This window comes from Pholis gunnellus (assembly GCF_910591455.1).
Source record: "Pholis gunnellus genome assembly, chromosome: 17".
In the NCBI taxonomy this organism is placed as follows: domain Eukaryota; kingdom Metazoa; phylum Chordata; class Actinopteri; order Perciformes; family Pholidae; genus Pholis; species Pholis gunnellus.
This window is the reverse complement of record NC_136544.1, coordinates 6546528-6563243: the sequence shown is the minus strand read 5'-3', so window position 1 is coordinate 6563243 and position 16716 is coordinate 6546528. Positions and strand designations below refer to the sequence as shown.

The 16716-nt window shown below is 39.4% G+C and overlaps 1 protein-coding gene across 1 annotated transcript; it reads left to right on the top strand.

Annotated features, from left to right (window-relative positions):
• The first annotated feature begins 995 nt into the window (after window positions 1–995).
• gucy2ca (guanylate cyclase 2Ca) lies at window positions 996–16632 on the top strand. Its single transcript, XM_079178430.1, has 27 exons — window positions 996–1336; window positions 3158–3270; window positions 3927–3994; window positions 4080–4298; window positions 4402–4520; window positions 5433–5529; window positions 5694–5805; window positions 5895–6036; window positions 7139–7224; window positions 7305–7419; window positions 7678–7759; window positions 8002–8095; window positions 9540–9602; window positions 9709–9780; window positions 10229–10333; window positions 11124–11210; window positions 11530–11662; window positions 11750–11887; window positions 11995–12083; window positions 12233–12324; window positions 12767–12925; window positions 13487–13679; window positions 13834–14008; window positions 15153–15251; window positions 15376–15470; window positions 15603–15679; window positions 16015–16632. Exons 1-27 carry the CDS (start codon window positions 1126–1128, stop codon window positions 16220–16222), a joined length of 3243 nt encoding a protein of 1080 aa, XP_079034556.1. The 5' UTR covers window positions 996–1125; the 3' UTR covers window positions 16223–16632.
• The last annotated feature ends 84 nt before the right edge of the window (window positions 16633–16716 follow it).

Below are 16716 nucleotides of genomic sequence, written 5' to 3'. Positions count from 1 at the left end.
GGTGCAGTTTTGAAGATACCAGAAATATTGTTGGTGTATTTAACTGCAATTTATAGAGGTTCTCTTCTATCCAAACAAATAAAAGTAAACGGTACTGGTTGCACACTCACACTTTTCATTTGGTTTTGTTAGGTTTAAAGCTGCTTTCCTCAAAATGAGGTGGCACTGGTTTATGAGCAGTTTGGCCAAGACTTTTATAGGCTTAATCCACCCTGCTTTTATAGCAGACAATATTTATCAGCTCCACACAAGCCTTCACTTTTATTGCCTTCTATGACCTTTGCCCCTCTCCCTATGCAAGCTTTCCCCCACCTCTGCTTCGAACAAAGAGTCTTCAGAACAAACCAGATTGTGTAAAACAAAGCAAAATATCATTTGAACTGATTCCTCTGTCTACATTTATGTTTTCTTTGGTCATGAGTACAACTATTCTGCTATTGTCAAATAAAGAGCCAGCAAAGAGACTGGTGTTTTATTCTTTCACTCTTTTTGTAGTGACAGATTAGTCACTACAAAAATGGAAATTAATAAATCATTTTTGATGTTATTCAGGCAGGAGATGTAATGTGGAGGCAGGCCTTAACTTCATGTTTACAAACAGGATGATTTATGATCTTAATAAGTTTCTAAGTGAGATGTCAGTCCAGATGGAGTGTGGGAGACTTTCCTGCCCTGCCCTCCGTCTGAATGGTGCACCGACTGTCACTTGACTGTTGTTCATTAACGTATGGAGGACAGGTAGACCAGATCGTACCAAGGTGGAGGATTATTGATCTCAAGCTTGCACTAGAGGAACAACTGGTGTGAAACCCGCAATTGAATCTTTTGTATTTACTCAATTGGTTGTGTGCCAGATCCCAGACAGAAGTTTTTTTTTCTTCTCTTGTCTGCATGCTGGACAGTGAATCAAGAGACTGTGAGACTTCTGATTCGTCACTGAAGAGTTCTGTTCGCTCTTGTTCTTGGACTTAAATCGTCAAGTAGAGGATCTGTTTAAGGGGGCGAATGTAAAGACCTGCCTTCAGCTTTCTGTTTGTCAGGACTGGCTTTTGTATTGTTTGACATGTAGAAGCTTCGGAAAAGACAAAAAATTCTGAGGGAAACAGGAAAATCTCACGGAGCAACATGTACAGCTCACACAGCTTGCCTTACCTGGGAGTGTTAATAGTGGCGGTGGTTGGAAACAAAATGCTGGAACACTGTTTGTCATCGAAGCGTACATACACCATGAATGTTGTGCTGCTGGAGGACAACACTTATGGGTGGAGTCGTCCATTTGTACAGGCGGCCGTGGAACAAGCCATTAAAAAGGACAAGCAGGAGAATGATAACCAAGGTAAGGACTGATAGTTCATAAATAAGACCTTACAGACAAATATAGTCTCAAACAATCTGCAAACAAATTACTTTACAGCAGCCAATAAAAAACAAATGGTTTTAAAAATGAAAAAAATCTAAGATAACTAAAATAAAGAATTTAACGATCACAAGGAGCCAATGTTATTTTTTAAGGCAAGTGATAGATCTGTTTTAAATAGTTGAAAGTGAAGTAATAGAAGCTCCTAGAAAACCATTACAATTGAGAACTACAAAATCAAGATGGTTTATAAATGTATGAACTATTTCTCTGCATCCTGTTGAGTAAGAAGAGGTTTTACTGCACCACCATTGTGTAAATGATAAAAGAAGGCAGATAAATGATAATACGGATGATAAAGACTTAAAATGTAATTTAAAAACCAAATTTGTCCATGAATTGTTCATGGACTATGAGATCTCTTTTGGATTTAGCGGTTATTTCAGATTTTTATTTTTTATTTTCCTCCTTTGTTGGATTAAGCTTTTTACAGATGATTTTTACACAAAATGATTAGTCTTTAGAATTCAATTTCACACTTAATTTATCTTAATAAAGATAAACCTGGTATGAATTAAAATGAATTAACATGAATTCAATTTCACCCTTAATTTATCTAAATTTTTATTCATCACTTTAAAGACGTACCACCAGTGTGTTTCTCATATATGGGGGGTCTGGGGTCTTTTGGGTTGGGCCTCCGTTGAAATATTTCAGTACTAATGCTGAAAACATATTCATCAAAGAATAAGTAAAAAAGACCTGACATGCAATGCAAGTCAGTGCTTGACAGTATTTGATGTGAACACATTGTGTTTGGTACCAAAACGTATTGAGGTTTGGTTTGATACCCAACCCTTCAGATGCATACTGTACAGGAAACCTCTGGTTATGTATGTAGGTATGTGAATATACAGTGATTGCTCTTGTGGTAGATGCATTCAGCAAAATACATGTTTAATACTTAAAAAGAATCCAACACAGTCTCCTTGTTGCATTCTATCTCCTGTATCTTGTGTGGAGATAGAAAACATCCAGATGTTACAAACTGACAATTAGCAGCTGGGCTTTCCTAACTCTGAAAAACACTTGGGAGATTCTTTGATATATTGTCACTTTTGAAGCTGTTTCTGGCATATTTTCCGAATTTGGCAGAGGCTAGCTGTCTCTACCTACTCTTACTGTTTGTGCGCAGCTACAGGGTAAAAATTGTCAGCGAAAAATCTCTCTCCCGAACACACAGAAACTGTTCAAACTTGTCATGTATCCATGCTGCTGAAATAAGAACCACGGTGTTGATCTCTTCAAATGTGGACTATTCACACTTCAAGAAAGCTAAATGCTAAATGCAGCACAAACCAGTGGTTCCTAACCACCTTAATACCAGGTCTACGTATCTTTAGACGGCTCGGGGGGTTCTGACCTTCAGTTGGGAACCACTAGCACAAACTTCTTTAAATTCATCTTTGGAAATCAAAGTGTTCCTTGTCAACCAAACATATATGTGACTTCACAGTTATTCATTTTAAAGAAATAGTTAAGATGACTTATTATCTACAGTAGCAACTGATGATGAGCTTTACTCTTACTGCCATCACTTTGTCAGAATCTAGTCATCTTATTATCAAATTGGTACACTTTGTAATATTCAGCATTGTTCTTGCCGTTGCTGTAAATGTTAAGGAAGCATTTACACCAGTGAGCAATAAAGTCAGTCTAATCTAATCTCACCAGCCCAAAGAGATTAATTTGCTCATTTTTTTAATATTAATAACTCTTATCTTCTTTCCATGACCCAAGGTTTGGACTTCAAGTTGACGGCTAACTACAACGGCTTCAACACCACGGTGTACAACCGGCAGGGCTGTGGGAGCAGCACCTGTGAGGGAGTGGCAATACTCAAGATGCTGCATGTGAGTGATGTCAAAAGATATCAACAGATGAGATGCCTAAAGGATGTTTAAAGTGTTTCTTTTAGTGCATACGTTAAGGTCAAATCAATCAAGGGTGTTGTGGTAAAACTGTTTTAGGTGAAGAGGCCCTGAGAGGCTTAGAGAAATAAGTGAGCTATTGTTAATAGTGGTAAGATTCAAGGGATTAAACCTTTCTGTGTGGTTTGGTGCACAGCAATAACGTTGTATGTTTACTTTTTTGATAGTTAATCATCCCTAGATTACTCTTTAGCTGGCACAGTTACATGTCAATTGTTCCATGACAGGATGGTTATCCTGGCTCACTTAAATGTTGAATTATAAATGTGTCAACTATTTTTAGGGCAGTTACGAAGGCTCACATGTCAGTCATCAAAAACTTCAACAGTAGAAGTCTTTTTTTTGTTTTTGGGCCTAACAGTCAATGACAAACCTCTTCTCTGAAGACTGACCATCTTGCACCAACAATATCAACATTACAGGGGTTGCCATCATAGTTGCAGATGGCCGGGAAATTTCTCCAATTTGAAGTGTGTCTTATCTGAACCTTGGCAGTGGTGGTGCTGTAGTTTCACACAATACGTGACACGTATAATGTGATGACAGAATAAGTACTCACACTGTATATTTTTCTGCAGAGTAAGAATGAGGTTGGTTGCGTCATGCTGGGGCCTTCCTGCACTTACGCCACCTTCCAGTTAGTGGAGTGAGTATGACTCTTTTTCTGTTCTTATCTACCACCAAACAACTGACTGATTTCTGACTTTTTAACACCCCGTTATCCACCTCAGTGATGAAGTTGGCCTGAACCTGAGCATTCCCATCATCTCTGCTGGGAGTTTCGGCCTCTCGTGTGACTATAAGCCCAAACTGACCAGAATTCTGCCTCCAGCACGCAAGATCTCAGACTTATTATACAACTTTATGATAACGAAATTGACATTTAAGACGGAATGGAAGCATGTCTACGTCTACAAGAAGTCCAGCAACGTAACTGAGGACTGCTTCTGGTGAGACAACACAGACTGCAATTCACTTGATTGACCTCTGCAGCTTTGTTCAGCACTAAAGCATGTGTCACTTTTTTGTCTTTCCTCCGTGCTTTTTCCACAGGTACATCAACGCATTGGAAGCACCCTCTGCCAGCTTTGCCTCAAAGACAAGCAGAGAGATGTTGCGTGGGGAGGTTGATCTGAAGAACGCCCTCGACTCTAAGAATAGACACAGCAACAGTGAGTATTTTGTCTGTCTGTTTGAGTTATATCTCAACACATCAAGCATTTCTTCTTCTTTCATTCCTTCAACAAAGCTTGAAATCAAAAGGATTATGTTGATCTGAAAAACGTCATCTAATATCTACATCTATGGGGGAGTAAACTATCTAATCTGAACAGTCACAACATTAGTGTGCATGAGGTGAACCGGAAACCAGTCTAGGTCCAAATCTGGTACAGTCAGTGGGCTAAATTGCAGCCCAATTGTTACAGGGACAGTCAGTGGTATAGCGTCTGGAATGTAAATTCATGTATATTAAATATTCATCTACAACTTGTCAACAACTTAGCCTGAACAAAAATTCACCAGCTACTCTGCCCTGTTTGCCTGCTTTTCTTTTATTTATTTTTGAATTGACGGTCCAGACAAAAGTATCAAAATGTGAAATACTGAGGATGTTGGGGCAAGGTGTGTGAGTGTGTGCGCATCAAAACAGGATGTAATGTCACAATTTACAAGTAACATTACGATAATGTTTTTTGCTCACAGGGGATTGGTCTGTTGGTGTGTTGATTGGTCCACAACCGTGGTCCAGAATAAAATATCTCATCATTAATATGTAATAAATGGATTGCATCACATATCGTACAGATATTCATGGTTCTGAAAGGAACATGAATAACTTTGGTGATCCACTGACTTTTTCTCTAGCACCACCATCAGGTTGCAAGTTGTTCCTCACCAGCCCACTTTTTGTTGTGAAATACGCATGGAACCAGGTCGTTGTTGGCGTTTTTGATATACAGTACATATCTAACTCAAACACTGAAAGTCAATTTGTACCAGACTTATGAAGTAATTGTACATAGTAGCATTGAAATAATGTAACCAGAGCTAAAAATAAGTTGTTTTAAATTGTTCTATTTCAGTCTTCATCTTATGTGGGAGCCCTGACGACGTTGTTTCAATAAAGGGGATGGGCCGGATTGATGATGAGATCATGTTCATTCTCCTTGATATTTACAAGTAAGCCTGTCTATGATTTCACCATTTTGCCCATACACTGTGACCATGAAGTTTAATGAGTCTTTTCACTCTAAAACAAGAAATCAGAATAAATCATAGAGATATGACATTTTGAATGTGTAGAACTAAGACTGTTCACAGTGACACCGTTTTTCTTCCTCCAGCCCTGAGTATTATGTCAACACAACATCCAGTAAGGCTATGCAGGATGTACTGGTGGTCACTCTGCCACAGAGGAACTACATCAATGGATCAATCTTAACGTACAACGACACGGTGAGCAACATCTTAAACAAGACTGTGTAGGGACATGGTTCTTGCATCCGGCTCTGACTGTTTTGTCTTTCTTTCTATCTAATGGGCAGATAAATGACTATGTGGCCGGGTATCATGATGGGGCTCTGCTGTTTGGCAAAGTGCTCAGAGAGGAGATGCTCAGCCAGCTGCAAAACAGATCCTATGCTGTGCCTGGGGATGACAACCCTTTTGTTAACGTCTCCTTTGACGGTGCGTATGATCAGTGACTAATGAAGGTTAGCAACACAATGGAAAGAAGAATTTGTGTTCACTGAAAGTGCTTGTTTTGCCACAAAAGGCTTAGATTGTTATAATAAGTGTGTGACAAGAGAAATTAAATGTTTTTCTTACATTTCGCTTTCTGTTCGTTATTTTGTGTGTATAGAAAGTCTGTAGGGTCAGAGCTGTCCGGTCATTTTCATAATATTTTCAGACAATAACAATCTGAGCCTGTCAGTGGCAAAAACAAAAAATTTTAGTATATTCATTGAAGGTTAGGAGTTTCTCTAAGTGATAACATTGCAGCCCATTTAGCGTCTGCTGTCTGCAGCGTTCAATTTCAAAACGTTGTCCTGATTAGTCACTTAACAGAAAATAAAAGACAAACAGAAGACAAAAACATAGTCTCCAGGTTAAAAAATACCAAAGCTACCCTTTTATAAAGCAATATAACACAACCAAATTGACAAATTGTTATTCTTTGGACAACGTTGCTTGTTTTGGGGCCACTCTGGTGTCCATGAAGGCACCATCTGAGTTTCCAAAATGCTTCTGGCTTGCAAGTGCAATACTGTAAAACCTTTGCGATGCTTGTTGTTATTAGACATGTAATTGATTGGATTGGCAACTGCTTTAATAATCAAGTATAATTATTTTTCAAGCAAATGGGATGTGATGTGGTCCCAGCTCCTCAAATGTGAGGATTTGCTCCTTTTTTCCTTGTTTTACAACTTAGTAAACTAAATATCTTGAAGGTATGGAACGTCTGTCAGGTATAAAAAGCTATTTGAAAAAGTCACCTTGGACTCTTTTTAATAGACTAAACAATGAATAGATTAATCAAGAAAATGGCAGATTAATTGTGAATTAAATTAATTGTTAATTGTTTTTTTCTGATTAAATCATTTTATTCATATGAGCTTTTTCACAATTTTGAAATCCAAAGCAAAGGCAAAGGCTACTCATTATGTTTTTGGACAATTAAATAACCTACAATCATACACTTAGATTATGCCATGTCTAGGAAATATAAAATGCTTTCTTTGTTGTGTGTGTATGTGAGCGCGTATTTATGTTTGTGTGCTTCAAGCAGGAATGGGAGGACACTATGCGCTCGATGAGTATGGTGACAGAGACGTTAACTTCTCTATGATTTTCACATCAACCCTCACTGGCAAGGTGAGACTATTGTCCATTCAGCAGTTGGCACAGTCAATGTGAACATTTGTTTTTTATACTTTGCCTTCATCTCTCTCCAGTACGAAACCCTGGTGGTGTTTGACACATCGCAAAATAAAACCATAGTGATTGACACAAACCCCGCCCTGCATTGGAATGGTCACCTACCTCCTGACGTGCCAGAAAATCAAAATGGTAACACACACACACACACACACACACACACACAAACACACACACACTGATGTTGTAGAGGTAGTGTTCATCTCAGTCTGTGCGTGTTTGAGATTTCCCATGTATTGTCCCTCCTGCAAGCCTGAGAAGCTTTAACACACAGAGCACACAAAACCACATTAAAATCATCTGAAGACATAATTTAGAAATATAGTGTTATTTCATTGTTTTTATTCCTGTTACAACTGTGTGTGTGTGTGTGTGTGTGTGTGTTTCCAGTCTTGGATATGCAGGACGTGATTGTGATCGTTCTGAGTCTCAGTGTTGTCGTGGTGACAGCCATCGCTCTTATCTTCTACAGGTAAGCGGCTGCTGTATCACACTTGCTACACGTAGAACTTTAGCATCAGTAGACCTAAAGCTTCAAGGCATCATTAAAGCTGCATTCAGAGAGCAGGAAGATACAACAGTTCTGACTAGAGCGTAAATTGTTGCTGACAAAATGTTTTTGATGTTGGAGCACCAGAAGAATGAGTGCTTCCAATGTGGCACTATGGCGTATACATTTATTTACTGTGTGTGTGTGTGTGTGGATAATGTTAGGCAGAACAGGAAAGAGCGTCTTCTGCAGAAGAAGTGGTCTCACATCAACCCGCATCTGATTGGTCCACTGGATGAGAAGGAGGTCTCGCTGAAGGTAAACAGCCTCATTAATCAACTGTTTCCTACATGTTCGATGCATGGGTGGGCAAGCTTTTCTATTATGAGTGTCGCTTTACAAAGAAGAAGTTAACGCACATGTCATTTAGTTAGTTACACTTTTATTGGAAGTTTGACCTTGTTTGTGATTTAATCATACTGTTGTAGGCCTATTATTTGCACAGGGTCCCTTTGTTTAGTTGCTCATTCACACATAAACAACCATTCTATGATGTAGGTCACTAATAAGTAAACCAGACTTACTAGTTAATGCAATCCCTGTCCTTACCTTTTGCTGCTCTGTGAAGCTTTGTCTGGTCTGTTGATACTCTCACCTGTGCACATGCCTTTGTGATCCTGTCTTTAATCCTGGATATGACGGTGTGTTTATTCGGCAGTCAATCAAACAAAACCTCTGCACTATTGAGGAAAGCCTCATTTATCTATTCTCTGTCTGTGAGTGGTTGCCCATGTTTAGCATTATGCCCAGCTGCCCTTTGTAGCTTTGTAGCAATATCGGACTCATCTTGTTGTCATGTTTTGTTACGCTTAGTTTCAAAGTTAGGCCTAACGCTTGATATTTGACACACAACATTTTACAGTAAAATTCACATACGGCCTGGTCTCGTCTTGAAATGAACCCGTCTAAAACAGGCCTGCTATATTTGCTCACCATGTCTCATGCTTATTGGTGCAGCGCGGTGTCCTCTTTGTCAGATTCTTATTGGTCACTTCACCTGCGCTGTTGTACAGAAACTCAAAGACCACTCAGCAAGAACTGTCTGCTATTGTAAAGCATACCTGACATAGCATCATGTCAACATTAACTTATCATGCTGGTTTTATCTGTTTTATCACTAACACGTTTAGCAGCTAAATCTTTAAATATCTTTAAATATTTAAAGGTGCAATCTACGGGATTCAGGGCATTAATATAGCAGCACACAACTATTATCAATGTAAAGATATAGAGGAGTAACGTCTACCTCAGCAGAGAATGAAGTCACTCTCCCTCTGTGTGTGGTGTAATCCGAGCTTCCCCTTGCCTTTAGTGGCGTAGCCGGGCCGACCGTGCATGCTTTAAGTGCATGTTAGTGCATGTGAGCCTACCCCACTGGTTAGCTCACGGCCGCTCCACTGCTCTCATATGGAAGTTACAGCTAATAATGCCGTCCTGACCATCAGTGTTGTCGCGGGAGCATAGCATCCACCCTGAGTATTAAACTCAAGTACGTTATCAGTTTATTGACCTTGACCACATCTGTCATCCATCAGGCTTTGGATGTTTACAGAGTTCAATACTTTCGTTTACATGATGTATACTCGAAATTTGATTAAATCATATCCAGCAAGATCAGGATATGATATCAGATGTGTGTGTGTGTGTGTGTGTGTGTGTGTGTGTTTGTGTGTGTGTGTGTGTGTGTGTGTGCATGTAACAGATTGATGAAGATAAGAGGAAGGACAGCACATTCTTCAATCATCGAGGCCGCTATGACAAAAAGGTACTTCCAAAAATCAATATTTAGTCGTAAAAAGAACAAAAAGAAAGCGACGATCATGTATTATCACTTATCGTTTAAATGTGTCTTATTTCTTTGTAATCTTCAGCCAGTAATCTTGAAAGAGTTGAAACAGACAGACGGAGACTTCACAGAGGACCAGAGGATTGAGCTGAACACTGTAAGACACTACTGTATTATGCCTATTTTTTATCTTTAATATAAAACACTTTTGGTAAACCTACCTCCACCTTTCTTCCTTCTTGTAGCTCCACATTGAAAATCTTTCATGTTAAATTTACACAATTCTTTCCCAAAATACTTCAATGGAGATAGATCATGAGTTCTGTAGTTCTGTCAGTTTAGGATGTTCCCAGCCATGGAAGTTATTTCTAGCTTTGTTAGCACATGAAGACATAAATATTCCTGCTAATCAATTAGATATTGTGCTTTGTCATTGTGATAAGATTAAAAGATTGTAAATGAATGAGCATTTTCCTCTCTAACAAATGTGGCGTATATAACATGTCATTTCTGATGTCAGAGCAGTAAAAGTTGCCCAATCCATTTTTTTTAACCCTTTCTGTCCAACTTCCATGTCCCTCCCTGTCACTGCTTCCATGTTTCAGCTGCTGCGTATAGATTACTACAACCTGACAAAGTTCTACGGCACAGTGAAGTTTGAGTACGGTGTGTTTGGGGTGTTTGAGCTCTGTCAGAGGGGCTCCCTCAGGGTAAGAGCTTCACTCACACAGTGCCATTGTCTGACTCTTTCCCTTCAATATCAGATAATGCAGTGATTAATGCTAATAGGACCTTTTTGAACTTTTTCACTATTTTATCATGAACTACTGTGCTTACTTAAACTAAATACCTGTATCATATATTCCAAGAGAGTCTTAACATTGTGTGTATTTCAATGCAGATCTGGATCCTCATACAATAAATTAATAAAAAATGACTTTGTGATTTGTAGTTTAAAAAATCGTTTTGTCTAGCAGCTGTTTGACTGACTGAAATGCATTTAAAGACACCTTGCTTTTTGTCATAGTAGCTGTTATTTTGTTCCCCATAGATATTGCTTTTATCTCCTCCCTCTTATCTCCCACCGTATTTTGATTAACATCTGCTTGTTTGACCTTTTGAATACATTTTAAAGCTTTTTAAAATCCTGCAGCAGTGTATTCATCTATATTGTATACTCTGGTGCAATGATGATCAGACTTTACATCATGACTACAGTACGGAAAAACTTGTTTATGACACAGCTCAGTGGCCTCCTGTTTTCACTGCTCACAATGACTTTACTGTTCATTTGATAAGTCGTAGTCACAGAGTTTAAAGAGCACTAATAGTGTGTGTATGAATGCACGTAGTCACACACACACACACACACACACACACACACACACACACACACACACACACACACACACACACACACACACACACACACACACACCAATGTTTCACAGTTCCTTTAACTGATTAAGGCAAACTTGTTTATTTGTTTTTTCCCCCCAGTACATTCTGAACGACACGATCTCATACCCAGATGAAACCTTCATGGACATGGAGTTCAAGATATCAGTCATGTATGACATAGCAAAGGTATGGATTGTTTTTGTTACCAAAGGTTTTTTTTGTGTGGGTATGTAATTTATTCATACACTTTACCAAATAGTAACAATATGAATTCCACATAATTTTCTATCACTCAATGATTCATTTTCCTTCAGTGATATTTATTCAAATTCAGCAGCATTTTCCTCATGGACATGTCCATGATTTGTTGAATGTGTCTCAAAGATTTTCAGTTTGCTCAGTGTATTTTACTCACAATGCATTTCAAAGAGAGTAGGGGATTTTATTCATAACAACTCCGCATAACCATCCTCGTCACTACTGTCCTCCCACTTCGTGTATACAGGGCATGTCATATCTCCACTCCAGTAACATTGAGGTCCATGGTCGCCTCAAATCCACCAACTGTGTGGTCGACAACCGCATGGTGGTCAAGATCACTGACTTTGGCTGTCACACCATCCTGAGTCCAGGCAGAGGTGAGTTTTTCATAATCACGAAGGTCGATTTTTGAACTAAACACTGAGAATAGAGTCATCCTCTCCTCTCCTCTCCTCTCCTCTGAGACGTGTGGACGGCCCCGGAGCATCTTCGTAAAGACGGGGTGTCTCAAAAAGGCGATGTCTACAGCTATGCCATCATTGCTCATGAGATCGTTATGAGGTGGAGCCCGTTCTATACACAGTACTGCTCTGATCCTACAGGTAGGCCTGGATAATTTGACACACCAATAAACTGCGATAAACAACAAAACAAAAGTTGTTTACAGACCTGCTCACATTGATTATCTTAATGTCATCGAATCCCTCAGAGAAGATCTACAGAGTGCATTATCCCAATGGGATGGACTTCTTCAGACCTGACCTCAACTTTGATGGTGCTTCCGAAAGAGAGGTCGAGGTAAGAGAGCAACCAAACACAAACGTTTGCTGTCACAGTAACACTCTGAGCATGGTGGTTTGTAAAATAAAGGTGCTTTAAGTAAGATAAAGAAAGACACTCCCTCCCTCTTTTTCTCTATTTGTCTGTGTGTGTTTGCGTGTATACAGCTGTTCATGCTGATAAAAAACAGCTGGGATGAAGACCCAGAAAGAAGGCCAGATTTTAAGAGAATAGAGTTAAATCTGGGTAAGATTTTCAGGTACGTTATCACCACACATTCATTTAGGCAGACTTTCAATTATTTCACTAATACACTTCATGGCCAAATATAGGTGGACACATGAAAAAAACAAGTGGACACCAAAACATTACACCCATACGTGTAGTTCAGGCCAGTCAAGTTATCCTGAAAATATAATAATTTTGTCTACATTTGTGATTTGGGGCTATACGAATACTGTACTCGACTGAGCTGGTGTAACATTTCACTGTATGCTGTGGCATTAAAGTTTGCAATAATTGGAACCAAAGTGCCAAAACTATGAAAAATGGGAATGTCTACACACTTTTGGCCCTATTGTGTACGTAATCCTGTTCATTGAGATCGTTCCTGCTGCACTATATTCTAATATTATGATTAATTCATTAATTTACACAACAACAATCTTTGTAATGTTGTATATATTTTTCCTTTGACACAGTAACCTGCACAACCAAGCCAGTGAGACATACATGGACAACCTGATCCGTCGCCTGCAGATGTACTCCAGGACTCTGGAGCATCTGGTGGAGGAGAGAACCTCTTTGTACAAAGCTGAGAGGGACAGAGCTGATCGCCTCAACTTTATGCTACTTCCTGGGTAGGCTTGTGCCGTATCTGCTGAGTATCAGAGGACGGCTGAAAACAAGCTGCACTGAGCTTTTTTATCTTTATTTTACAAAGGATCAAATATGTATTGTTTAAAGGGACTTAAAGGGAACTGACAAACCAACAAACAATTATCACCTGACTCTTGATTTTGGTATTATGGCCCACAAAATCTAAATGTTACGTCAACTTCTGTTCCCTCAAGGAGAGGAAGAAGGTATATGTGCTCTACCTGCACAGCACCAAATGGTAAACGCTAACAACTAGCCAGTTAACTCAGTGGAGCATGAAGCAGCTAAAGATATGTGCTTTAGGAGTTGGTGGAGATAAAAACAAAGCTTTACGTAGTGGGAATTTTGGACTTAAATTTGTCCTTTCACTTTTTGTTTTTTCCGCCTGCGGAGGCAACGAGATGAACTACTGCTCAAGGCAAAGCGTATTTTGCATGTACATGACATATTCCCTGAGCTAAATTGTAACTGACAGCAATTTAAATTTCATTAGAAGCCATCAATTAACATCAGTATTTTTCACTCTCCCTGTGTCTCCTCAGCCCAGTGGTGCGTTCACTGAAGGAGACGGGCAAAGTGGAACCGGAGCTGTTTGAGGAGGTGTCCATCTATTTCAGCGACATTGTGGGATTCACCACCCTCTGCCACTACAGCACCCCCATGGAGGTGGTGGACATGCTCAACGACATCTACAAGAACTTTGACAGCATCCTTGACCACCATGATGTCTACAAGGTACTGTGACAGTCTGAATTAATTTGGACTTGTTCAACAATAATCTAAAACTTGGAGGTAGTTCAAGTTAGAGTTAGTTTTTTTCATGTTTACGGAATACAGATAATGATTTAGAAAAATGTATTAATAAAGCTATTCATCTTTTGTCTCTCAGGTTGAAACAATAGGAGATGCGTACATGGTTGCATCAGGTTTGCCCAACCGCAATGGCGACAGGCATGCAGTGGATATTGCCCACATGGCCCTGGACATCCTGGCATTTGTAGGGACTTTTGAGTTGCAGCACCTGCCCGGCATACCTCTGTGGATTCGGATTGGTGTGCATTCAGGTAACAGAGAGTCATGATATTGTGTTATTTAATGCTTATTCTTGCCAATAAAATTCCATGAAAGGAACATTGTGTAAGATTCAGGGAGATTAATTTGCACAAATGAAATATAATATGTAAAACTGTGTTTTCATTAATGTATAATTACCTAAAACTGGAATCGTTATGTTTTATTCAGCTTACAAAAAGCCATTTATATTTACATAGTTAGCGGGTCTTCTTTCACGGAGTCCGCCATGTTGCACCGCCATGATTCTAAAGGAGCCCAGAACGGACAAACACTAATGAACACTGGCTCTGGCGAGAGCTGTTTGTGTTTTTTGTATTACCTAATGGTAGAGATGGCTAGCAAAACTCGGTAATAAACCTTACCACTAGACGCCACTAAATCTCACACACTGTTCCTTAAAACTTAACATTTGGCAATACACATTTTTTTTGTCATAGTGCAGTGCTAATATATTTCAAAAGAAGCATTCACAAGATCATCATAGCAACATAATATGTGACAAATTTACAGAGAGGATTAAAACATTTATACAAATACCCAAAATGGAGTACATTATTTAAACAGAAGTTAATAAAATATTATAAAAGACTACATTTTATTACTACTTTAAAAATGTTCAACTCCCTTTTTCAGTTTTCTCTGTCCAACCACATTATTTCCCATTTCCGCCCCACAACATTCTCTTAAATAAGAACAACATGTCTACACGGCTGTGGGAAAGACTTAGAACACCTAAGTCAGTAATTACAAGGAGTGTGTAAATAATAACAGTAATGGATGTGAAAGTAATTTAAAAACACAGTAGGTGGCAATAACCCACTGATACAAGTTATAACCTCATAATGTTACTGATATCTAGTGACTGAATAATACAAATGATGAGTCAAAGACAAGTCGGACACCACCAGAAACACCTTTCTCATTATCACAGATGTTATAAATAATCATGGGTTTCATTCACAACATGGGAAATAGATCATGTCAACAAATGTGTGAGAACTAAGAAAATAAGAAGAGTGAGGAATTGAAAAATTAAGCCACCATACATGGGAGAGTACAATTATTTCAAATCGTTTTGATCCATTTAACTGGATGGAAATAAAATAAAAGATAGCATTGCTTGTTTGTGTGTAGGGCCGTGTGCAGCAGGAGTGGTGGGGAACAAGATGCCTCGCTATTGTCTTTTCGGAGATACAGTCAACACTGCATCACGCATGGAGTCCACGGGCCTGCGTAAGAGACAACCAACATTTTGACACTCCACACAGTCACAATATTGATGGTTTAGTTGTAGCTTCTGATCTTGAGAGAGCTGAGGGTTTGACCCTTATGATTCTCCCTCATGTCATCATTCCAGCTCTAAGAATTCATGTCAGCCAGTCTACCATCAACATCCTGCAGAGGACAGACTGCAAGTTTGAGTATGAACAAAGAGGAGAAACGTACCTTAAGGTTAGCTGGGTTTGCTTTGGCTTTGTGTGTGCTCATCAATCCAGGTGTTCAAACATCAAACATAAATCGTACAGATAGTGGCTGCTACTCTCATGTCCTTTGTGTCTGTGACTGTTTGTAACTCACCTTCAGGGTAAAGGCAAAGAGATGACCTACTGGTTAACAGGAGTGACTGGGGGGAAATACAACCTGCCGACACCACCAACAGCGTGAGTAAAACACTGTCTCCTATAAATAACTCCATGCTGAAGAGATACACTCGATCCCAACATTTCCCTCCAGCTCACTATTGATGTACACTGTGTTCAGCTACAAAACAACAGTGAGCGTATCAGAAATTTGGGAAACAATTCATTATAATTCCATGCATACATGAATGTATTCATGATCAGCATTTAATCAAGCAAAAAGTCATGCAATTATTACCCACCCTAATGAAGCAGAAGCTGAAATTGTCCAAGCTTGTAGCATATTAACATAATTATAGGAATTTTTCATATTTATACATTTGCATTCATAGTCCAAAATAATCCTCACGTTACAGGGAGAACTTCCAGCGGCTCCAGCAGGACCTGTCTGAGATGATAGTGTCCAGTCTGGAGAACCGTGGAGTTGGAGGCGAGGGCTTTAAAAACAGGAAGACCCTGTCCACCAAAGTCCGTCGCAGAGAGACCAACAGCAGCCTGCAGGGGAACAGCCCACCAGAGTACTTCCACCTGGCTGTCACTGACAACCCCAGCACCTACCTGTGAGGAGAGGAGCTTTCCGTACAATACTGGCCAAGAAGTAGACGTCATAGAAGTACGTCATAGCCTGAACCGGTCTGAATCAGCACTGCTGGGTTTGTCAGGGTGACAGCGGAGCGGCCGTGGGACAAGCAGGCGTGTTGAAAGAGAGACTTGTGTGTTGATGTAATGATAAACGGTCCAGCAACAGAGTCTCAGTTGTGTCTTTACCCTTTAACGCTTTCACCCATCCCTCTGACACGAAATTAACTGTTTATTTGTCCATTTTTTGATAAAAGGAAAAATCCACCCTGACATTTTTTTACATATCATTCAAGATGTATGTTGAGTTTTGTTGTGGTGGAATAGGTGATATCAATAAGCCTCCGCGTCTTTTATTGGGTGGAACTGACACATTTCAACACAACATTCTTGAGATAAAATCACTGTAGCTGTGTACTCTACATCGTTACATTTGCACTGTTATTCATGTGAATTAGAAAGGAACAAACTGGCCCCAA